The sequence below is a fragment of the Pseudopipra pipra genome, chromosome 23 (assembly GCF_036250125.1).
Source record: "Pseudopipra pipra isolate bDixPip1 chromosome 23, bDixPip1.hap1, whole genome shotgun sequence".
Taxonomy (NCBI): Eukaryota; Metazoa; Chordata; class Aves; order Passeriformes; family Pipridae; genus Pseudopipra; species Pseudopipra pipra.
The window spans coordinates 980,377-1,005,390 of record NC_087571.1 but is presented as its reverse complement, the minus strand read 5'-3'; the positions used below and the strand labels follow the sequence as shown (position 1 = coordinate 1,005,390).

The 25,014-nt window shown below is 49.2% G+C and overlaps 1 protein-coding gene across 3 annotated transcripts in view; it reads left to right on the top strand.

The window, feature by feature from the left end:
• Window positions 1-25,014, top strand: part of FLI1 (Fli-1 proto-oncogene, ETS transcription factor) — an 89,451-nt gene that overhangs the window by 55,535 nt on the left and 8,902 nt on the right. For all 3 annotated transcript variants that reach the window (XM_064634670.1, XM_064634668.1, XM_064634671.1), the window contains 3 exons: window positions 3,575-3,729; window positions 6,701-6,904; window positions 13,358-13,426. In XM_064634670.1, the coding sequence (XP_064490740.1) occupies window positions 3,575-3,729; window positions 6,701-6,904; window positions 13,358-13,426 (428 nt within the window). The remainder of the gene's footprint in view (window positions 1-3,574; window positions 3,730-6,700; window positions 6,905-13,357; window positions 13,427-25,014) is intronic.

Here is a 25,014-nt window from a genome sequence, read left to right as displayed (position 1 = left end):
CAGAGGGAAGGGAGGCAGCCCCATGGCCACAATCCTGGCAGGTACACAGAGCACATTCTGTGTCCTGCAGGATTCATGGAGCAGCTTCTCCTCCCACAGTGGTTGGTGGGGGCACCTCAGTCCCTTCAACTTCAGATCTTTTCTGATTTTTTCAGGTTGTCTGGGTTTGGCTGCTGAGACTCACAGAGCAAGGAGGGGGTAGAGAGGGTCCAAACTGCCAAACCAAGAGTGTGTGATGTGAAAACATCATCCCCAAACCACGGAGGAGATGTGACAGCACCGGGGTCACTGCTGTCCCTGTGCTGGGGGGTCATGTGAAGATGCTGAGCAGAGAGAGCAGAGACAGCCAAGGGCTCTGTGGTCTGTTCCTGAGGGTCATTTCATGCCAGCAGAAAGCAGGGATAAACTGTTTAGAAGATGTTATTATCCAAGAGTCTGGATATCAGAGAATCATAGAATCCCAGGATGGTTTGGGATAGAAGGGACCTTAAAGACCATCTTGTTCCACCCCCTGCCATGGGCAGGGACACCTTCCACTAGCCCAGGGTGCTCCAAGCCCTGTCCAACCTGGCCTTGGACACTTCCAGGGATGGGGCAGCCACAGCTTCTCTGGGCAACCTGTGCCAGGGCCTCCCCACACTCCCAGCCAGGAATTCCTTCCCAATATCCCATCCAACCCTGCCCTCTGGCAGTGGAAAGCCATTCCCTGTGTCCTGTGCCTCCATCCCTTGTCCAGGTCTCCCTGGATCCTTCTCTCCTCCAGGTGAACCCCCCCAGCTCTCCCAGCCTGGCTCCAGAGCAGAGGGGCTCCAGCCCTTGGATTTACTCCAACAGCTCCATGTCCTACTAATGTTGGGGGAGCCTGAGTTGGACACAGTACTGCAGGTGGGGTCTATGTGGAACAGTATCCTAGGGGTCTGTATGAGCATTGCCCATGTTATTATTTCACCATAAATAGTGTGTGTCTCAGCTGCAGGGGTTATTTTCCCTGGATAATTTTAACCCAGAGCAGGGCAGTGAGGGTGACCACTGCAGAAGGACCTGAGGCAGCAGGGAGCTCCTGGGATGTGCTGAAAGCAGGGAACTGTGGTGCCTGAAGGAGGGAGAATTCATCCCAAAGGCAGGTGGGAATCCACACGTGGGGCTTTGTGTCCAGCTCTGCCTCAGCCCTGGGCTGCCCACCCCACCCACACCAGCTGCTGGGCCCCAGGCAGGGCAGGAGGAGGTTGGTCCCCTCCCAGGGCCAGTCTGACACCCTGGAACATGGATGCTCTCCCGAGTCTTCCCAGGACAGGCCGTTCCTCAGCAGAGAATCAGATCCTTTGTGCTGCCTCGGGGCTTTTTCTCTGCCAGCATAGGCAGCATTTAACACCTGACACAGAGCATTTCAGCAGAGTCTGAGCCATGAGCACATTCCCATGAAAACCCGTGGCCCTGCAGTTGCTCAGCCTCTCCTCACTGCCACGGGGACATTAAACCTTCAGCAGTTCCCTCTCCGAAGGCAGATTTTGGTTCCCTGCCTGGAAAAACAGTAGGCGAAATAGTAAAACCTTAAATTCGAACATGTGTAACTTATACATCTTATTTCCATTTTCAAGCAACATTCTCTTAGTAAGACATGAGGAAAAAATTACCATCTGCCTCAGAATATCTCGGTGGAGCATTTATCTCCCAGCCACGATAACCAAAGCTCAGTAATTTCTCCCTCCCCCCCCAGTTCAGGTTGAGAGACAAATTTGTTTAGTGTCCTGACTGGGAAGCCTTGCCAGCTGAACTCAGAGGGTGGGATTTGCTGCACTGTCATAGTTCTTACCCTGCAGCAAAAGGTTTCCTCCCAAACCACTTGGCTTCTGGCAGAGAAGGAGGATGGCTGTGGGATTAAACCCGTGGCCTGAACTGCCCTGGATGTGGGCTCTGGGATTGCTTTGTGAAGAGATTGGGCATGAATTCACCCTTGGGAAGGTGAGGGCAATAATGTGCCCTTCCCTGGGAGGTTCCTCAGAGCTGGGATGTTCTCTGTGTGTGTGGCAGGCTCTGGGCTGGTGTTTGAAGTGACTAAAAGTGTGAATTACTATTACAGCTGGATAAAAACACAATCCGAGCTCCCATCTGTGGTTGGAGGCTCACAATTGTCCCAGAGCAACCCAGAGACTTACCAAGGCTCTGCAGGCAGGCCAGGGCTCAGCACAGAGCCACCTGAGCTGCTGAGTGTTCCCTCCTCATCACCCCATCACCTCCAAGTCAAACTGGGGCTGGAGCCTCTTTCCCAAACCATTGCTGTGCTCTGGAGTTCCTGGCTCGGGCCAAAGGCACCTAAGATTTCCAGATTTCCTCTCCAGGACTGGGGCACTGTTAAGCACAGAATCATAGAATTACAGAATCACAGAATCATAGAATCACAGAATCCCAGAATAATAAAATCACAAAATCCCAGAATCCCAGAATCCCAGAATTTCAGAATCAGAGAATCAGAGAATCCCAGAATCATAGAATACTAGAATCCCAGAATCATAGAATCACAAAATCCCAGAATGAGAGAAACCCAGAATCCCAGAATCACAGAATGGCAGAATCATAGAATCATAGAATCCCAGAATCATAGAATCTCCTGGTTTGGAAGGGATCCATCAGGATCATCGAGTCCAACTCCTGGCCCTGCACAGAACACCCCACCAATCCCCCCATGTGCTGAGAGCCTTGTCCAAACACTCCTTGAGCTCAGACTAAGAACAGACAAGATCAGTTGTGTTCAGCCCTGTGGAAATAAGGCTCTTCCTGCTAATATTGAGTATTGTGCTGTGACTCCCCTGTCCCTTTGGTTGGTATCTTGAGTTCCATGTTAATGCCACGAAGGGAGTGTCCCTGTGTCCATGCAGAGCTCTGCAGAAGTGCCTCAGGACATGGGATGGGCAGTGTCTGTCAGGGGACAGGCTCCACGGAACAGGAAGGTTGTTTTAACACCTGGAAGAGCCCCAAAGGGCTCCCAGGAGCACCCAGATGTACCTGCAGGGTTGCTAAAATGCACTGAGCAACAAAGGATGGAGGGCAGTGGAGGTGTGACCAACAGGCCTCTGTGACAGGCATGTGCTCTTTATGTAGTTTGGGAATTTTGGTATTCCAGAGGTATTGAGTATGGCCTGCAAGCAACCACTGCCTTGTCTGGAAGTCACTCCTCTTGGATTCTGCAGCTCTCTCTCCTCCAACTGGTTTCATTATCAGAGATCCCCCAGTGAGACTTGTCGTTCATAGATCACCCTATAGATCCCATGACAGGTCAGGAATGGCCTCTCCCACCCTATAGATCCTGGGACAGGTCAGGTATGGCCTCTCCCACCCTGTAGATCCTGGGACAGGTCAGGAATGGCCTCTCCCACCCTATAGATCCTGGGACAGGTCAGGAATGGCCTCTCCCACCCTATAGATCCTGGGACAGGTCAGGAATGGCCTCTCTCACACAGAAGAAACTCCTGTTAACGTTCCACCTCCGGAGTCATTGCCATGTGTGTAACCCAAACCCCTGCAGGGCTGGCAGGGCACAGTGATGGTAACTCAGCTCTTTCCTTTCCCATTCCAGGGAGTCCCCCGTGGACTGCAGCGTGAACAAATGTGGCAAGCTCGTGGGAGCAGGGACAGAGTCCAACCCCATGAGCTACAGCACCTACATGGATGAGAAGAATGGGCCTCCCCCCAACATGACCACCAACGAGAGGAGAGTCATCGTCCCAGCAGGTACCACCAACCCCTTTGGGTCCTGTCTGCTTGCACGGAATCAGGACAACAAGCAGACAATTAGTGCTGTTTCTTTTTTTTTTCCCTCCATTTTTTTCCCCTGGAATGAAGAGTTGTTTTGGTGTGTTGAACCAAATCCATCTCCCATCATGTGTTAGAGGAGAATCTGCTTCCTGGGACACACAGAGGATGATTAAAGAGCACAATTCATAGGCAAGACTAAGCATGAAGTGGGTCCAAATCATAACTCCCGTGATGGTCCCAGGATCCAGATGCACTTTCATGTCATATTGATTGACTCAAAATGAGCTACTTTGTTTTCATTTTTTTGTTAGAAGTAGAAACCCAGAAAAATTATATTTTGCAGGAACTGCATTATCCCTCCAAAAACTGTAACGCAGAAACATTCCTGTCCAGCTCTGTTTGCATTTGATATCCACATCTGCTCTCTGGAATTGGCAGGATGCATTGGATGCATTTGGATAGTCAAGGGTGAGCTGCTGGGGAGGCAGCCGGTGAAGGCTGAACCTGGAATGAGGAGCCTTTTGCCCTGCAAAGTTTATAAACACCAGCCATACAAACAGGCAAGCCCAGGAACTTTCCAGCCAAGGAGCCAAGTGCTGGCCCAGTTTCTGTCCCAGAACTTGCTCTGATTTGGAGGGTTTCACCCAGGGCAGGGAGGGTTGCCCTGAGGTTGTGCCCAACCCAGCAGACAAACTGCTGGCAGGACGAAATGCACTCAAGGAATTCAGCTCTGCTCTCTGACCATGGCTTGGCCATGAACAGATGACAATTCTCAAGCATTTGGTTGCCATTTAGGATGAAAAGGAAAAGCCAGTAAAAGACTGACAGCAAATCTCCAAGCCCCTGGAAGCTGTCCTTGGGCCCTGCTCTGAGAGACTGGCTGAGCTGTCTGGGGACAGCCCCGGGGCCATTTGCAGTGTCAGCACTGCCCAACCAGTCCTTGTGTTATCAAAGGTGCTCAGCATCCATCCTGCTCCCCACCATGCTGTTCAGGCATGTTTAAAAACACCAAGGGTGAGCTAAAGTTTAGCACTGTTGAAAGAGGGGAAATTTTAGTGCCCTTGGTGGAAGAAAAGGTTTCTAATCTTCTCTTAGAAGGGAAGCAAAGGAAGGGACTTTTTCTCCCCATGGTGAGCACCCACAACTCAAAGCCTTGTGAAACAGCAGTGATTTACCAGACTTTGGAAGACAATAGTGAACATCATCCCAGACCTCTGGCTGCAGGACATGAGAAGGCTCATCCAAGAAAGGCATTTGGAAATTTTAATATAATCCAGAATTGAGATTTATAGTGCATTAGGGTGAAGATAAGCAAGAATAATGTCACATTAGGCTTACAATAGTAGTAATAACAAACTCCAAGGCATGTTTCAAGAAGGCAGTTTTTCAGAGACCATTCAATGTCTTTTACAGTGTTTAAAGGGAGGCCACAAATTCACTCTGCCCTCTAGATGTTGTGTGTTTTTGCAAAACTCAAGACAAGTAAGTCTTTCAATTAAAAAAAAAAAAGAATCCTCCCTTGAATACTTCCATTGTAAAATTTGCAGCCTTTTGCCAGTGCTTAGAAAGCAGAATTTAAATTAACTTTGCCAAGACATGAAGGAAATCCATGTGTCGTTCCCAAAGCAGGGTTGCAAAGGTAGAGAGTTTTAAATTCCATGTTTAGAACTGAGCTTTAAGCAACCCAGGTTTACTGGAGCCTCAGTGGGGAAATGTCACAGTTATCAGTTCAGTGTTCCATGGTCCCATTTCTCCATTTCATGCTGTTATTCTGGAACTGGAGTGCCCAGGAATGCAGCAGGCAGAGGCACTGCCTGACCTTGTGTGCCCAGGGATCCCCACACCCTGAGCACACACACTTTACAGCCCTGGCCCAAGGAATTATTTGATAAAGTTATTTTATAAATCTGTGGCAGAGGCATTTCTTGTCCCTGCCCAGAGCACACCCTGTGTCCTTCTGATCCACGTTCTCTGCTCCTCGGGACCTGAGGTGTTTGAGGTTTGTCGTGGAGCGCTGGCCCAGCTGTTAATGACACACCAAACATCTCCAAAGTTTCAGCTTCACTTTGCAATCCTCTCCAGCTGCAACAGAACATGAATTTGCAGCTTAAATTTTGAAATGGGCTTCGTGGGGAGCAGCAGCACAGGAAACATCTGAAAAGGCAGATATGCTCTGCAATGACTCTGTGGAATGGTATCGTGGCACAAGCCTTGCTGGGGCCTTCTGAGCTCAGGCTCTTTGCAAAACTCAAAGGCTGATTTCTTTTTTTAACTCCCTCCCCATGGGCTCTGAGTCTCCAGCCGGGTTCAATCTCTCTCCTACGTCACCACCAGCAATAAAGATTCCCCAGCTGGGGCTCTGCTGACAGTCCCTAATGATGCAGGAGACAGGATAGAATCCACATTGCCCTCCGAGAGCTGGAGGCTTTTCCAGGAGGTGGAATTGTGTTCCTGTCAGCAGGGTGAAGGCTGTGACTCACAGCCATGGCAGCCTGCTCTGCTTAAGCAATAAGAGGGTTTTTTCAGAGTCCCTTTGCTGACCATAAATCCCCCCATCCTCCTTTCAAATGTCGGCTCTGGGGACCTCCTGATGCACTTGTGAGGGATGGTGGGACTGCAGAGCCCTGATGTCACTGCAGAGCCACTGCTGGGACAGGCATCCCCTCTCAAAGGGATGAGTTGCCTTTGGGAAGCTTTTTTCCCGGGGAAAAGTCCCAGTCCAATGTCACCAGTGTTGTTCCCAAGCAGAGGAATAAGATCTGGGCAGGTGGGAGGCAGTGCAGTGACCCTGCCAGTGTATCAAGCACAGAGCTTGCTCGTCTTCCAAAACACGTCGGGATCAGCAAATTCCATGTATTTGGCTGTGGGAGCAGGGGTTAATGCTTTGACTGGGCTGCAGTGAGTGCTGGAGGCTCGTGTGTAACCACCCCTTGTGCTTCCCTGGCAGATCCCACCCTCTGGACCCAGGACCACGTGCGCCAGTGGCTGGAATGGGCTATCAAGGAGTACGGATTGATGGAGATCGACACCACCATCTTCCAGAACATGGATGGCAAAGAGCTCTGCAAGATGAACAAGGACGACTTCCTCAGAACCACCTCCCTCTACAACACAGAAGTTCTGCTGTCTCACCTCAGTTACCTCAGGGAAAGTGAGTATTGCCCTGGCTCAGCCCTGCCCTGACACGCCGGGAGGAGGAGCTGAAGTGGGTGTTGCACTTTCAGGGATCTTCCTGCAGGATGACGAGGAGGGAAGGGGAGGGAAAATGAAAAGAGAAACACAGGCAGAGACAGCAAACATGGAAACAAGGAATAAAAAGTGGGTTGGAAAGCTCAGATTAACTCAGATGGAGTTCCTGGTGCTACCAGGAAGGTGAAGAACTGAGCAGGACAACGAGATCAGATAGTCCTACAGATTATAAAAACATCTGTGGCTACGTGATATAAATACATATATTTGCTGTAGAGATCAAACCCAACATTAACTGATGTGGTACAGGCAAATTATCCCCAAATTTGCATCTGGAGGGCTGTGCCCTTTCTCTCAGGCTTCTGGTGAAACTTCTTCAAAACAGGACCCACAACTGGCCTGAGCTGGAGATTTCCTGTGTTCCTGGAGGCCCAGGTTGGTTGGAAAGAGAAAAAAAAATCCAAGAGTGACTCCCCAGATGTAAAGGTGCTGAAGCAGACACCATGCAAATGACCCAAAACTCACAAAAAACCTGTGGAAGCTCTTTATTGCTCCTCTCTGTCCCACAGTAGAGCCTGGGATGGACCCAACAGTCCTTTTTGCTGCAAACCAGAGGCTGTGAGCAGTCTGCTGAGCTACTTCTGGAACAGTATTATCTCAGCAGCCCAAACAAGAATGTCCCCCTTATGGATGGCACAGGCTCTCGAGGGAGTCTTAGTTTCAAACTCAGATTCCAGTATTTCTGTGCAACCATCAGCATGTCCACAGCTTCCAAATGTCTCCCCTTCATCTACTAAGGGAGCCAAAAGCATCTCCTTCCCTCACAAAGGTGTGCTAAGGATGACTGTGCTGGGATGAGGCCAGAGAACTGGAGCTGAGCCCCACATGCTCCAGGGTTTTTTCAAGTGAAACAGCTTTTGTAGCAGTATGATTATTTAAGGACTCAAAAATCAGGAGAAGGTGCCATAAATCAAGCACAGGGAGAGAAAGAAAAAAGTCAATTTTCTCCACTAGAGAATCAAATTGTGATGAAAAGGCAGCTGAAGATGTCTCCTCTGGACAGTGCAGGCAAGGATGACAGCATTTATTGAGGGTGTTCCTTCAAAGCTGTGCAGTGCTGGTCTCTCCCTGCCTAAAGTCAGTGGGAGCTTTAGAGATTACAGTGGCACAAGAGTTAGATCACAGATGGGTGCCTCTGTAAGCCCCACCTTTATTTTTTTTTTGAGAAGCTGAGCCAAGGAAATGATTCACAACAAATAAAAGCTGTTGGATTTGAGCAGTTTTTGTCCCTTGTGGCTTCACAATAAAGGAATTTCCCATCGAAAAGAATTGGTGGATTCCATCCTGTTTCATCAGCAAAGAGCTGCTGGGTCACAGGACACTTTGGAAGGCAGGTTTGCACACAGGATTACACACTTTTCTGGGACAGGGAAGGCAGTGCTGTGAAGGCAGAGCTGCTTGGGGCAAACCTGCTGACTTTGGGCAAATCAGGTTCTTTGTAACCAGAAACCTGTCTAAATTCCCAAAGGATAAATCCTCAAGTGAGACACGAATTGCCTTATTGATAAGGCTGGGGAATGGACAGGGAGAAAGAGCTGTGTGGGTTTTGATCAGGTTCAAATTCACCAGGCTGAATTTGAAAGGCCTGGCAGAGGGGTTGGATTCCTCTCTTTCTTTAGCTCCACACGGCATCTCCAGTGCCTGCTGTCCTGACATTTGGGGTGTTCAGAGTCAGGATCCGGGGAATCACATTGTTGATCTCATGGCATAAGCCTGAGGACCTGGATTCAGCGGCCACCTTTCCCATCTGCTGCTGCCCATTTGCTCAGGAACAAATTCCCAGTTGATCCCACCAAGCTTTAGCTGCCTGAACTCTGGTCACACTCTGGTCTCCACTGACAGAACAGAAGCCTCAGGGCACAGTGACATTCAGGAAAACAGTCTCCTGGTTCACATCTTGCTTTAAATGCCTGAAACGAGGAGGAATAATCTTCTGCCTCAGTTCCTCTGGGCCTCAGTTTTACTTCCTGCAAAATGGGCCCAGTCCTCCTGCCTCCCATTGGTCTCACCCATGGACATGGGAAGCCTGTGGAGCAGGACTGTGCCTCCTGTCTCCCACGAGGGCTCGAGGGAGCCCTGCTGCATTTGCTGCAACAACGATCATAAAATATAACATCCTGCCAGGGGAGTACCTACAGTGATTTCTGTGCTCTTGAGCCAGTGCAAAACCCCAGCAACTTTGCTGGATTCGGGCAAATCCTTTATTCCCTTTTCACCTGGAAAGGAGGGTTCAATCCCAGTGCATGCCCAGCTTTTCTGATTAGAGATCTCTCTGTGCTCAGACATCACGGAGTGCTGTCCTTGCTAAAGCAGCTCCCGTGTGCCTGGGGCCGGGCAGCTCCAGGAGCATTCCTTTCCTGCAGCTGTTCCCAGGCTAACGACAGTCTGGAGTGGGGATCGCTGTTAACTCCCTCCCGGAGTAACGCCTTCCAGAGGAGCTGATTGTTTTTCCAGCCTGGCTTCCAGCGGATGTTTAGTGCCGAGCTCTGAGCTCAGTGCCATGGGGAGATGGGCTGCTCTTTCATCACTTTTCCCCCTCAGGAAGGTTGGTTGTTCCAGAGACACCCAGCTCTGCTCCTGCTCAGGGTGGGGCATATGTGATGGCAACAAACACAGGAGAATTTGGGGGGGTTGCAGACCCACAGGCTCAATTACCTCTGCCCAGTCCCTCTCCTGAAAAGTGTTCATCCTCTCAAGGTGCAACACTGGGTATGTGAGGCCAGTGGGTCCTTAACTTTGGTGTTTGTTTTCCAAGAATCAAAGCTGCTCTGAACTTTCTGAGCCTGTTTGCTCTCCAGGCAGGGAGAGTCCTTCAAAATGAGCTTCCTCAGAAGGTTTTCAACATTTTACCCTCCTGATCAGGGTGAAAACGTTCTTAAAGCTGCCTATGAAGTACCTTATTTTGGCACATCTGAGTCCAGATAGAAAAGATAAACCAGTAACATCTGCAAGACCACAACAAAAGCTCAGTCTTAGTTTTGGAGATAGAAGGTTCAGGTGAGCTACTTAATATAGCCAAGACTAAACCGAACTCATATCAATCACCTTCAGTCTCCAGGCAGCACTTAGGTCTGGATCAGAATGGTGCAGTTGTTTCCTGTTTCCTTTGCTATTGAAGGAGTCAGGAATTCCGGTGGCTCTGATCTTTGGGAGATTTCAGATTCCAGCCCCAGTTCTGCAGCACTCTCCATTCTTTGGAGCCTCTCAAAGCATCCCAGTAGCTTTTTCAGGGAACTTACTGTCCATCCTCTCCAAACAATCCTCTTTCTTTATGTGTTTTTCCCAGTTGTCTCTCCAAAATTGGGAAGCCATGCCTTGTTTTTCCTTCTCTTTGTTTATCCCCGCACACCTTGGGATTCCAGGCTGACTGATTTTTTCAAACACGTTCTGCCTGGTGAATCTTTTCCAGGCAGCCAGTGGGAAGGGAGATTTAATGTTTCCATGCTCTGTTTGGGATGAAGATCAAAAGAAGCCCGAGCTGTCACCTCCCTGGTGATGGGGGTCAGTGTGCGGGGTCTACAAATAAAAAGAGCTTGAAGGGGAAAGAAGGAGACTGTGGTGAGAAGCAGAAATCTGCCTGGTGGTTTCAAGCCATGTATTAATGCCAAAGAAAACTATCCTGCTAAATGCAGCAGAACCTGGGTTGTACCAGGAGCTGTGGAGGGAAGGCCACGGGGCTTTCAGAAAGGGAGGAGAAAAAAGACTTTTTGATTAAATAGACCCCAAGACTGTGAAACTGAGATGTTCCTGTACCTCAGAAGGATGAGCTGCCTCGTGAGAGGGAAGGTTTTACAGGGAAAAACCTCTCCTGCTCTGGTTTTCAGTCCTTCTCCACCTTCCTTTGTAATTAATGCAAGGGAAATAAAAGAAAGGGAAAGGTAGGGGGAACCACAAGATAAATGTTTAATATTAATTATAGGAGACTGTATTGATAACACCAGAAAAATCTGCTCTGGGGTCACACCCGCAGTGAGGGACAATAAGAACAAACCCAAAATTCATCCCAGCCAAAGCTTTGCCCAAGGAGTGCGTGAGGGAGCAGCCTGGCCTCTGTCTGTCTGTCTGCTTCCCTCTGTCCTGAGCTGTCTGTGCCTTTCTCTCTTTTCCTCCTTCATTGAAACCCTTAATAGGAAACACATTTCCCTTTCTGTGGTGTTCCCACCAGAAACCTCAGACTGCCGGGCAAAGGTGAGAACTTTTAGCAATTAAACTGGGGGAGGCGCCGGCCCTTTCCAGTGGCTTGGGGTGCATTTTTTTGCCTAAAGTAGCTAAAAGTCGATCGCACCGGCTTGTTCGCGGCTATTCATCACCCCGCCCCCACCTCCTCCTGCAACCAGGCATTTGCAGCCTATTCAGTCATAGGAAAGCTGTTCCCGAATTCCCCAGCACTGCCCTGTCTGGCAGGGCCGGGCTGCGCTGGGGGTTGCACTCAGGATTCCTTAACATACCCTGAAAAGCAGAGAGGGGTGAGCAGGAGTTTCCCCACAGATATTCAAGAAAGAAATGCCAAAGCCAGAAACCACCTGATGAGAACATGAGTTCTGTGGATGGGAACACAAGTTCTGTGGATGAGAACACAAGTCCTGTGGATGAGAACATGAGTTCTGTGGATGAGAACACAAGTCCTGTGGATGAGAACATGAGTTCTGTGAATGAGAACGTGAGTTCTGTGCATGAGAACATGAGTTCTGTGGATGAGAACGTGAGTTCTGTGGATGAGAACACGAGTTCTGTGCATGAGAACATGAGTTCTGTGGACAAAGCTGCTCCAACTCCTCCAGCAGCATCAAAAGGGCAGCAAACCTCTCTAAATACTGAAGCCAATCTTTGGCTGTCCCAGCTTTCCCAGCCAAGGTGCCCTTGGGATCCCTTTGAGCTCTTTACCTCCCACTTCACCGTGTTATCCGTCCTGGCCTTTTGAAACATCCCATCTTGCAGCACCTGGTAGAATCCACCCTCCAGGCTTTGTTTTACAGCCCCTTCTGCCTCTGTGTGAATGCTGTCCTTGGCTCTGTTTGCATTTGGGGAAGGAAAGGAATCCATAGGCATGGAGGGCAGAGGGCCAGGAGGATCCAGCACCTGCAATGGCTCTCAGTTCTGGCAGCCTGATCCTCAGCTCCCACAGGAAAGCAGGACACACTGGGATACTGAGGGGCAAGTGAGGTCAGGGCTAGTTGGGATCATGTGGATTAGAGGAATGTGGAGACTGCAGGGCCCAGTCCCAAGATCCTAATCTGGGTACTGTAGGACCCAGAGGTGTTCCTGGCCCTGCCACAGGCTCTGGGGAGCTCAGGCCAGCACAGACATTGGGATTCTGCATTGATTGTTATGTGGTGCTCAGGACTGAGCACCTTCCATGGGACAGAATCTCACTGCACAGGGGCTGGGGGGATCTGAAAAGCAGAAAGGGTCTGGAAAAGCACTTTTCACAGGAGGATTGGTGCCTGCTCCAGTTCCCACCGTGAGTCCCTACAAACAAGGACCTCTACCTTGTTAGGGATGTCACTGCCTGATGCAGCAGAAACTTTTCCAAGGAACTGGAGGAAAGATGAGCTTGGAAGATTATGTAAACACATATAACCAGAACAACCATGAAATGTGCATTACATGCTGACTTCTGAGAACTCACAGGGTCTCTTCCTCTATTTCCAGGAGAGTTTCCAGGAGAACCAAAGTAAAATGCTCAGAAAACAACATTTCTACCCCAGACTGTGCAAAACAGAGACCCTTCCAATGGGTTCTTTTTTGTGCTGCTCTTGAATAGTTGTGTGTCAAGTGGGGCTGGATGGAAAGGCCACTGAACCAAGAAAACTTTCAAAATCCCCAGGGCATGGGAGATGCTGGAATACCAGTGAGGTTTGTGCAGCTGCTGGCCCCAAACCAAGCATGTGACACTCTAAAAATGGCCAGGTCCTGACAGTGCAATTCATGGCTTTTCTACTGTATGTTCCTCAAACAGGAAATTTCTCTATCACAGCCAGAGAGAAAAAAGCTCCTTCCTTATCCTGCAATACAATCTGTGCCACAGTCACTTCTGGAGGCTCTGCTGGGACAGATAATGTACCTGGATAAATGGGCTGGACAAGCTCAGCTTTTATATCAGTTTTCAACAGGGGACATCAAGGTGCTCAGTGAAGGACACAAATGTCTTTATTTTGTGCAAGCAGAGAAACAGCAGCGCACGTGTGGGACATGCAGCTCCCAAGCTTTTAGAAGAATTCCATAGAAAATATGTGCCTAATTGGCTGAAAAATATGGTCTTTGGGTCCCAATGACAGCATTTCCTCCCTGCCTTCATGGTTCCCCCTGGCAGAGCACGTTCAAGCTGCAATAACTCCTTTTCTTTTCCTCATAGGTAGCTCACTGCTGGTCTACAACACTCCATCCCACACAGAACCCTCCTCACGTCTTGCCACCAAAGAAGGTCAGTGTTTTGCATGTGAATGTCCTGCCTCCCTGTGCTCTCATGATGGCTTTGACTGGGTTAAAACTAGACCTTTTATATAATAACCCTGGCGTGAAAATGTTCTGCTCTGCTCTGCCTGCACAGCATTTCAATAGAATAATTAAATAAATAGAGAAAGTGTCAGTTTTCAGCCCAATTCCAGTGGTGGAAATCCCATCCCTGGTGGGCCAGCCAACACTGTGGCAGAAAAGGTGTGTCTGTCACTGTCACACTGTGTGCTGCTGAGCTGCTGAACTGATGGCACAGTTTCTGCTCTGGATGGGAAACAGTTCCAAATCTCAGATGCACAGCCAGTTCTGAGGCACTGTTTATCTCTGAGTCTGTAGTTTATCTGAGTTCATCTTCCCACCATAACATCCATTCCTGACTAAAGGCCACTCAGGTATTCCAAACCCACCCAGGAATCTGGTTTCAAGCAGCAAGGAAGAACAAATGTATCTTTCTGACACTTCCATTTTGGAACATTTGGATTTTCTTTTTTCAAACCACCCCATTTTTTTTAATCTGTTAGAAATTCTGATGATGTAAACCTTGAAGTTTCAAAGTTAACACTCCGGAGGTTCCTTCAGGCTTTTGAGTTGGTTGTGTATCCTTCAGGCAGGTGTCTCAGGTTATCTTCTGCAGCTCCAGTCCTGCTCCTTTTTCTTGTTTTTAAGGACAAACTGGATTCTCAGTCATGCTAAAGTTGTGAGAGTTGGTGTGATGGGTGTGATCAGAAAATCCCAGACTGGTTTGAGTTGGAAGGGACCTCAAGGCTCATCTCATTCCAGTGCACTGCCACGTGCAAGGGACACACGTGGTGCTGCACAACCCCTGCTTACATAAGACAACAAGTCCCAGTCGAATTGATAAAGGCCAAATAGGGTGAAAAAAGAGCAAAAATCTGCTCTTGTGCTCCATAACTCACTTGTAGGAGTTTATAACTCACTGTGTAGGACTGGGAGCCTTGGGCTTGGTCTTCCTTTGCCTTTGTGCAGCTGCAGGAATGTTGGGCTTGTTCCCTGCACTGTGTTCAGTTCCTTATTTGAAAAGTTTCTGGGACAAGTGTGCAGTGTCTGTGAGATAACCCCCCTAGAACCAGCCTCCTCCTGTGCCCAATCTCCTCACCTCATATATAAACACCCTCATGGGTGTTTATACACACATATATTTATAGACATATTTATTTTTATATATTTGTGTATAAATATTACATAAATAGAAATTTATATATTTTATATAAACACATATATGATTTTCAAGAAAACTCATCTTCATGGACGAGCCACAAGTTTGCATTTCGAAGAATAGTGGGGAAAGGCAGAGGTTCCTTTATTTAAGCAGCTGGAGAGACAAAAGCTGCCATTTCCCTGAAAGGCTGCAGCAAACAGCTCCCACATTTAACAAGCTCCTGCATGGAGTGTCTGGCTCCCTCCTCGACTTGCTGCTCTCCCAGCCAGCCCTTCTTTCCTCTTGCATTTCATCTCCAACATCTGTCTTGGACCCTGCACACGACGTCAGGGCTGGTTTTTCCAACAGCTCCTTTTGTGCAGCCTGTAAATATCCACTTGAGCTGTGTGTTCCCTGTTCTCTCTGCTGAGACAGGCACTGATTGATAAAACCTGGGATATTACAGAGACAAAGCCCTTCAGGCTCTGCTGGGACTGCCTTGCCACTGACAGTCTATTTAGAACTGATAAGAGCTGGGCCTGCTCCTGGGTGAATAAAGCACACACGTGCTCCTCCACAATTCCCCCTAAACACCCCCAACCCTCTGCTCTGTCTGTCTCAGGCCAGGTGGTTGCTAAAAATAAAGAGAAAAAAACATTATTTGTTTTTTTTTAATTAAAGAGAAATGCTCTGAATAAAATTGCACTTCTCTGAATTTCTTAAACCTTTTATCTCCATGACTTGGGCCTTGAGTCACTCAGGCTGAAAGAAATTTGAGGGGAGAAGAGTTCCTCCCCTTTACTTTTACTGGCCCCCGGGGTGTTCCCTTAGTGCTGCCAGCAGAGGTTGGGTTGCTTTCTGTCAGCCTGGGGTTCTGAACTTCCCATGGTACTTTCATCCTGTGGCAATAAAGGACTGAGCACACCCACGGGGCAGCCAAATAAAAATTAAGAGCTACACAGAAATGCTGAAATCCCATCTATTCCTCTCCTGTTTCTTCCTTTCCTCGTTGTTCCTTCGATGTTGAATCTGCTGTGGGATCAACTGCCCCACTTCAACCCACTGATTCATGCTCCAAATGTTATTGGTGAGATAAGATGTCAGGGTAAGAGGCAGGAGAACATGACAGGCTGACAGGTAAGGAGTTGGGGGAGCAGAATGTAGTGTCTCATCCAATATCACAGAAGAAACTCGTAATGAACATAAAACTGGGCTTGTAATTCCTCAGCCTTGGTCTAGTCCATCAGGCAACAAGATTTTCCTTGCTTCCTTTTAAGGCTTTTCAATGGGCCCATGTCAGGATGATGCTGTCATTTTTGGAAAAGAAATTTCAGGTTAAAAATCATGATTTTTTTATAAGTTAACCTCTCAAAAGATTAAACATTTTCCTTTATGTCCGTGCATCTTGAATCTACTAATCCTGTAAATACTTCTTCTCTCTATGCCTGTGAATAAAACCAGACAAATTTTTCTAACCACCTTCCCTTGAGGATTCCAAAGCAGGAGGATGTGATGAAATAGCACAAGAAACGTTAGAGAGAGGAAAAAAATACCGTTTTCTTCACTCCTCCTGTAATTTTCCTGAGCTCCCACCAGTGATGTCAACAACGTGGCTGTGCAGGTTGCAGGGAGAGCCCCACGCTGTGCATGTACTGACACTGCTGTACACTCACATCCCAGCCATGGCTGGGAACAAACAACCTCCATGGCCAAAGCCAGGCTGCAGCTGCAGCCCAGACAGCTGCAGATGTTCCAGCTGCAGCACAGGGCTCCCAGATTGTTCCAGACAGAGCAGGGCAGCGGGGTGGTGCCCCCAGGAGCCCTTGGCCCGTGTCCCACGGCTGGCCCAGGGCTGGTTTCGTGCCCTGGCTCTGCACACAGAGCTGCCTTGGCTGCCTGCAGCTGCAGACCTTACTCCCTTTTTCCCTTCTGTTTTCTACCCTCTCACTTCTCCTCTGCAGTGCCAGCTCTGCAAACAGCAGGACCTGCAGCACTGCTGTGGGGGAGCTAAACTGCTCCAGACACTGCCTCCAGAAACTGCTTCCAGAAACTTCCTCGGCTGGGGCACGAGGCAGCCGAGCTGTGCTCTCCCATCAGCCAGGTACAGACCTGGGGGTGGCCAAAGGACTCTGGCTGCCTGAGCATCCTCTCCTCTCAGCCCCATAAACACCCCAAAGGATGGCATTTGGCGTCATTGGGACAAATTGTCTTCAGCTGCCTGGGAGAAACAAATTGCCCTAATGAAAATCACCAGGAATTTTTGGCTAGAGAGCAATTTTCTGGGAAGTGTAACGTTGCTGAATGGAAAGATTTGTGTCCCCCTCCCAGCTCCCCAGTGGAGAGAGGGGCTGTTTCATTTTCCGTGCCTGTTTGGAGCAATGACTGACCTACTGCAGGTACTGGAGACACAGGACAAGAATCTGAGCCACATTATCTGTGAGTCTAGGCAGATTTAAATTGCTCTGCTGCAGAATGGTGTCATTCCAGTAGGTTTCCATGGGGAGATGGAAAGTATATTCACACACAACAACATTCAGAGGCCACAGGGCTGTGTCCCAGGTGGCTCTGAGCACTCTGGCCTCCCTCCAGCACATTTTGGAGGTCTGTGCTTGCTATGAGTGTGTCAGGGGCTGTGTAATTCCTGTGTTTAATGTCTAGAAGGCTGTGCAATTCCCATGTTTAATGTCTAGAAGGCTGTGCAGGGGTTGAACCCAGGCAGGGCAGAGGCAGAGTCGTGGAGTGTTGCTGTGTGGAGTTCCACATCTGCAAACAGGCCCGTGGCAGTGCCTGGGGTGTGTGGGGTGCTTTTAACATGTGCTGCTGCCCAGGGAAGTGGGGGCAGTGCAGTGAGGTGGCAGAGTGAGGGGAAGGAAGGCTCAGTGTCACCCGTGAGGATTCACCAGAGTGATTTCTGGAGCTGTTGCCCCCAGGTTACAGGTATGATCTCGACTAAAATGCTGCATTCAGCAGGTCTGGCCCCCAGCACTGCCCTCTGCACACACCAAGCTCAGACCAAGGCAAGAAAATCACAGAATCCCAGAATCATTTAGGCTGGAAAAGCCCTCCCAGCCCATGGATGCCCCCTGTGCCCCATCCCCCCCTTGTCCCCCAGCCCAGAGCACTGAGTGCCACGGCCAGTCCTTCCTTGGAACCTCCAGGGGTGGGGACTCCAAACCTCCCTGGGCAGCCCCTTCCAGTGTTTAACAACCCTTTCAGTGTCGAAATTCCTCCTCCTGTCCAACCTGAGCCTCCCCTGGCACAGCCTGAGGCCGCTCCCTCTCATCTTGTCCCTTGTTCCCTGGGAGCAGAGCCCGACCCCCCCCCGGCTCCCCCCTCCTGTCAGGGAGTGTAGAGAGTGAGAAGGTCCCCCCTGAGCCTCCTGGAGCTGGCTGAGATCAGTGGTAAACCAGCACTAGCCCAAAGTCTCATAAATCCAACCCAAATTCAAGCAGAGCACGGGAAAAACGGATGTGCCACCTGCATTTTCAAAGAGGGAAGAAATCTATCTGTGCATCCATGAATATGGATGGAGGAGGTGAATTTTAGAGGTTGAAGTCTGTGGCCATCCCGTGTTTATGTTTGGATTTTAGAGGCAGTTGTGTGAACAATAAGCATGTTTGGGTGTAAAGTGTGTTTGCTTGGATGATTTGTTGGGTTGTTGGCAAATTTAAGAAAGTAAATAAACCAGTGAGCCCTGAAATCCACCCAGTGTGGGTTCCCGTGGCTTTGTACTCATGTTCATTGCGAGCCCCTAAGGAAGCGTTTCCTGATGTTGGAGCATCAATAAAATCTCTCTCACACCAATTCTCTGGTACCTCACAAAACATGAGTCCGTGCAGCTGCTTTTTGTACCATCAGGGCTGCAAACTCACTCCTCTTTCCCCACAGCTTCCTCCAGATTGGTAGGAACTCTTCAAAACCTGTGAAATTCAGTGACAATTTGGGGTGACAAGTTCAAAAGTTGGGGAGACTGGAGAAAGGGGGGCAGAGAGTGTGGGCAGGGTGGTTGTACGAGCACAGTTCCCACAGGAAAACACTCTCAAATTCCTGCATAAAATTCTTCTCCTGAAAAGGCCATTTTTCAGGTCTAAAAGGTTGTCATGTGAAAAATATTGACCAGTTTCAATAAACTCTCCTTGGAGTGTGTCCGTGCAGCCCCTTTTCACAGCAGAGGTTATAAACCCTCCGGCTTCAGTGGTGTCAGAGAAAAAGCAGTTGCAGTCTGTGCCTTCCTCATTGTCTGTACTTGCTAAAACATTTCTCGATGATATTTGTGTGCCTGGTGATGAAATATCCCATTTTTAGCTCCGCAGCAGAAAAAGGGGAGGCTTTTTTAGTGCTTCTTTTATTTCCACTGTGTGGCCAGAGCAGGGATTTATGATTCCAGGAGAGACAGTAGCAGGCGCGCTCGGATTTTTCTTTTTATACTTTCTTTTTTTTTAATTGTTTTCCTTTGAAATTCCAGAGTTAGTGTTTTGTCTGCTTTCTCCCTGACCCTCTTCGGAGGCAGGCGTGTGTTTTTTCACCAGAAAAACTGGAAACAAAGAATCGTTGTCTTTAAGCTGTAGCAGGCAGGAAACCCAACTCACAAGGGATCACCCCGAGCCAGCGCTGTCCCAGAGTAGACTCCAGTTCTCCGAATTCAACCTGACAGCTTGTCTGGAGCACTTTCTAAGTAACCATTATCCTTCCTTTTCTCCCAGCAAAAGAGCTATTATTTTTTTTGCCTGGGGTGCACTGCAAGCAGTGTTTTTGCACATGTGGGGGGGTCACACATTTGCTGGGGTTCAGCCTCTGCCTCAAAAGCTCTTGAAGCGCCCTGGCTGTTTCCTAAGACAAGGGTGAATTTGTTTCCTGATAAAATTTGCTTCCTGCTAATGAGTTAAATGGGCAAATGATGTAAAAATGCAATGTCTGTGCATGTGTCTCTTCCCTTTTCTCTCATGTGTGCTGCCTCTGGCTTTTTGCTCCATAAGGATCAGGTTTTTTTACTTCTGCATTTGTGCATTTTTCAACAAGGGTGAACTCTGAGCGCATTAATGGTTTGGTTTCACCCTGAGTGTGTGGGGGAAAACATCCCCAGTGCTGTTGGCACATTTCTGCACACGCAGGGATGATCTGGAGGATTCTCTGGGTGTCCAGGGGATGCTCAGGAACACATCCTTCAGGACTTGTGTGCCTGTGCTGTTGCTCAGCCTGGCACACGTGGCTGTGGCTGCAGCCCTGAGTAGCTCAGTACCACAGATCTTGGCTGGGAAGTGTCTGCTTTTCCAAGCTGGCTCTGGGAGGGATTCTTAGGACACATCCTCCAGTCTTTGTGCACTGTGCATTGGGATTTCTGCTGCTGATATTAAAAAAAGCAACAACAAGAGAAAAAAAAAACCCTCATTGCTTCCTCCTTTTCTTCATAATGTGTCTTTGTGAGCGTTGCAGGGGCAGCTCAGCCTGGATCAGGAAGTTCCAGCTCTGCAGAGCTCGGGGATGTTTTTCCAGCCACAGGCACAACTGGGGGCTGTCGCCTCTGGCTCAAAGCAAACAGGGAGTGACTCCAGGATCTGGAGTGGGGGAGCAGAGCTCCAGGCTGGGAACTGGGCTGTGTAAGAGCTCCTTGGTGTGCCTGCCCCAAGTCTGATGGCAGAGGAGTCCCCTGGTTCAGCAGGGCCTGCCCTGAGCACGCCCTGCCTGTGCCAGCTGAGGGAGTCCCGTTGGGAATCACAGATCACAGGATCCCACAATGGGTTGGGTGGGAAGAGACCCTAAAGCTCACCTCGTTCCACCCCCTGCCACAGGCAGGGACACCTTCCACTGGCCCAGGTTGCTCCAAGCCCCATCCAACCTGGCCTTGGACACTCTCAGGGACAGGAATCCTGAATCCCAGTTCTTTTCATATACTATGTTAAGCTCCAGATCCTGTCTGATGCTGGAAATAAGAGAGCTTCAGCCACAGGACTTAATCCATCACTGGATTTCGAACAGGAGTTAAATCAGAAATGTTTGATTGCTCTGCTCTGTGTTTTCATAAGGACAGCAATTCATAACTGGGCTCTCAGCTACTTTCAGACATTCCCAAGTTAAATCTGTTCTTCATATCCATGCTCTGCAGCAGATGTCTCATGTAAATCCAGTTCTCACTTGATTTGAGTTGACTTCAGGTCAAACCCCAGTGTTGTTCCAAGCCTGGACTTTGGGTCTGTTAATAACAACAGAGAGACCAGAGAATCACAGAATCATTCAGGTTAGAAAAGACCTCCGAGATCATTGAGTCCAACTGTTAATCCACACAGATGTAAAGGGTGCAAAAGATGTCTTGATAATATTTTTTTAGCTGTGAAATAGTCAAATAGCCTGATAACATAGAAGTTATTTTGAAATTAGTCTGTGCTCAGCGAGTTGTTTCCTCTCAGTGGAGAGACTTAGAATTACTTAATTACGATCCCTGTCCTGGTGATTCTTCAGCTCAAGGAGCAGGATAATGTGTCTTGGAGGAGAAATGAATGAGTTTGGTGCTTGAAGGCACTGGAAAGTCTCATGAGAACAGTCACAGTAACACCGACTGACAAACAGCATGACATGGCACACATGCCAGTGGTTTTAATTAGCAGAAATAGTAAATTGAAAAGCAGAAAAGCAGAACAAATGATGCTGTGAGATTTTGAGGCCTCACAGTTTGACACACATATCACTTGGACCTGGGCTAAAGGTGATGGGAAGTTGGGAGACTTGCATGAACCCCCTCATGTGGCCACTGGAAAAGGCCAGAGGACTCCTCTCACCTTGCTCTGCTCCAAGGCCTGTCCCACCATCCCTGCCCAACCTACAGACAGCTGACAGCCCAGAGCCTGCACAGAACAGCTGGATCTCCACAAGCTCTGGCTGCTGGCACTGTGGGTTCTCACTGTGTGTGTGGAGCAGTTCCAGCGTGTTCACGGAGCCAGAGGGAGCTACAGAGGGACCTGACGGGCTCCTCAGCTTTTTTGTCTGCTACCATCATCTAAAACAAGCCTTCTAATGTTTCTAGGACATGGAGGTGGTTTTGGCTTCCTTGCCCCTCCACAAAGCCACAGTCTGGGTTTCTCCTCTCCAGGTGGCTCTAAACACAACCCCACATCTCCAATGGGATCTGCAGGAGGGGAAGTGAGGAGTGTGAGGGCTGGACATGCAGCACTGGGCACCCCTTGCTGACATGTTTGGTTTGCAGCAGGAGAGGGTTTTGTCCCCAGGTGCCTACACTGGGCCCTTTCCAAGGTGCCAGAGCAGTGCCAGCACACACAGCCTCCCCTGGGAGGAGCAGCTCCAGGTCTGTTCCCGCCGCTCCCTCTCGCCCTGGAATGGAGTTGCTGCAAAATAGACCCCAAGTGACCATGTAGATTAACCCCAGGCCTGGATCCCCCAGGACATCTGGCTCTGCTTTCCCCATTTAGAGCAGCTAATTTAAATTCCAGCCACCAAGCCAGGATCCTGTCTGAAGCAGAAGGACTCCTTGCAAAAACCAGCCTGTGTCCTGCTGGAGAACCCCAGGGCTCAGAAATACAGGAGGAACTGCTCCAGAATAACCTGCCTTGTTTGGGTTGGGAGCACAGGCACTGTATTTCCAGGCAGGACTTGGCCTTCCAGGTTTCAGTGAAGCAAGGAGAAGGGGAAGAAGGCTGTGAATTTGAAGCAGGCTCTGAGATCCACAGGATTCTCCATGCTCCTCATCCAGGGAGGAGAACTGTGAGGTCCTGTGCCCTCCTTTCCTTCTCTCCCTAGAAAGTATTTGCCCAGGTGATCACTTCAGTTACTCCGAAGTCTGGATCCTCCAGGATACCTGGTTCTTCCCTCTGTCTCCATGACTTAGGACAAACCATTTCCCATCCCTCAGCTCCCAAATATCTTCAGAACTGCCAGCTCCAGCAGGCAGAGATCTGTGGGCTCTGTTGCTCAGCACCTGCTGTGCTGTGGAATCCAGATCCTCCCAAGTTTCCTGCACGAGTGTTTCTCCAGCCATCTCCAAAACCTGACTTCAGGAAAACCCTGATGTTCAGAGCACTCTGGACACCGCCAGTGAAGCCCAGCAGTTCCCAAAGCAGCCAGTGCCTGCCTGGAAAAGAGCTGCCACTGCTGCCAGTGATGCCATGAACACAAAAACCATGCCATGGTGTTCCTTCCCAGCCTTGCTTGCAGTTAAGGACACTGCCAGACTGAATCTTTTAAGAAGATTCCCCCATAGTGCTCCTAGAGCATTTAGTCCATAAATGACCCAGCCCCACTGTATCCATCCGAGAACAAAAAGGCCTGAAAAATGAGGATATTCCCAGCCCAGGGAATGTTGTTCTCCTGGAAAGCCTTATCAGGGCTGGTAGCACAAAACAGTGCCTGAAATGGTTTGACTGAAACGTCTCCTCTGGAGAGAGCAGGATGGAGGGGCTGTCAGCACTTCCCAGCAGCTCAGGAAGCACAGGGACTGTGAGCCTATTGTTCAGCTGAAACCCCCCCTCTGGCCCAGGCTCCCAGATTTATAAAACACCGGGGTTGTTTTTAATTTTTCAGAACTTTTTAAAGCTTATCAAGAGAGGGTTTGCTCCCTAATACATCATATCTGAAACACAGCCTTCCTCATGCCTCACTCACGGGACTGCACTCAGGCTGGAAGGACTGCCAGGGGTTTGGGACTGTGGGGTGGATTGCTGGGGGATTTGAAGCCTGGTTTCCTAAGGAAGGGAGTCTCTGTGTCTGTCCATCTGCCCCAGCAGTATCTATCAGTCTGTTTGGATCAAATCTGCCCCAGAGCTCTGGGCAGCAGGAGAGAGGGCACAGCCCCAGCTGGGACATGGGGTGGCTGGAAAGGTGAGCTGGGCTTTGGAGCTGCCTTCCCTTCCCATCCCAGTGCCTCCTGCACACTCCACAGGGCACAGTGGGCAGCCCTTCTCCCTCTCCACACCCCAGGCTCAGCCCTGGCATTCCTGGGACACACTCCCAGATCAAGCCCTTCCTTTGTTGCACCAAACAGTCTGACCAGAGGGACCTGCAAAGCTTTGGCTGATCCAACTCATCTGTTGAGCTTTCCAGGCCCCCCTGCCTCATGCCCAGGCTTGGCCTTCCTGATTTGGTCATCTTTTAAGCCTTTTCTCAGCCTTTGCAGAGCCTGGCAGGCTGTCTCACCACTGCTACTTCTGCTTTACACCTAATTCCAGAGGAATCACTAGACTTTGAAAGGGGAGTTGCTCAGTAGAAGATGAACATTTCCAAATGGCACAGAGGGTGGAGAGGCAGAAGGGGAGGGAGATTTGGGGTGAGAAAGTAGAGACCAAGGCTAGAAAGGGTCCAGAGATCAGTGCTACAGTCTGCTCCACTCAGCCTGATTTCTGGGAAAGTCAGTTCATCTGGAAAAGGCAGCTAAAGCCTGAGGAAAGTGTCTTTACACATGCAAATAAATAAAATGATATTTAACCTCCCTCCCGGGCGCGCAGTGAGTGCGAATGTTTGCAAAGCTGTGAGATCCTCGGTTGAAAGGTGCTGTGAAAGTGCAAAGCATTATTAATATCCTTTACCTTCCTCCTAATAGAGTCTGCATTCATGCTGGGGAATTGCTGGACATAAACCAGACAGCTGCACAATGACATTTCTTGAAAGCATCTCTGATTTATTTTCTGCTCTTTAATTCCATTTTGTATTGAACACACATTTGTCATTGGACTGTTGTTCCACGGGGCCTTTTAAGTCTAAACCAGACATGGGGACCTGATCCTTTGCTGGTGTAAATTTGCCCCCGACTCCACTGTTGCTATTTGCTGATTTACACTAGGACAGAGCCTCAGGCCAAGTCTTTTAATTGAATTTCCATCGCATGGCAAGTTTTGGTGTAAAACCCAAGTGGTTTTGATGACAGATAAGGCTCCCTGTCACTGTCTGGCTGGAGTTCTGTAGGATCTCTTCGAGCCACTGGGCGTCAGGTCCTGGGAATGATCTGTTTTTGCAGGAACCCAAGTCTCTGGATACGTTCCCTGGCTCTGCCTTTTCCATTTTGCTTTGAACACGTTCAGCTTTAGAGTCTGGGCCTGGGAGCTGGGAGGGCTGGGGTGGTTCCTTCACGTTGCACAGATTCTTGTGAAATAAAAATAGTTTTGTGGATTTGGACGATTATTTTTGAGAGGGAGAGAGAGTTGGAAATTTGCAGTAGCTGAGTGCACACGTTGCTTCAACAGCAGTGTCTGTATTGCTGATTATTGCATTTAACCCTTCTCACCATGGCAAGGTCGTGCTCAGAGCTGTCTCGTCCTACAACACAGTATATTCCCACACTTTATACAGGGAGAACTAAGGCAAAGGAGCTCAGTCCACCTGGGCACGGTCACATTCACACTTCCAAGCTGACATTTTACATCCTAAAACTCCAGCCTACAAGGAAACCCATTCAG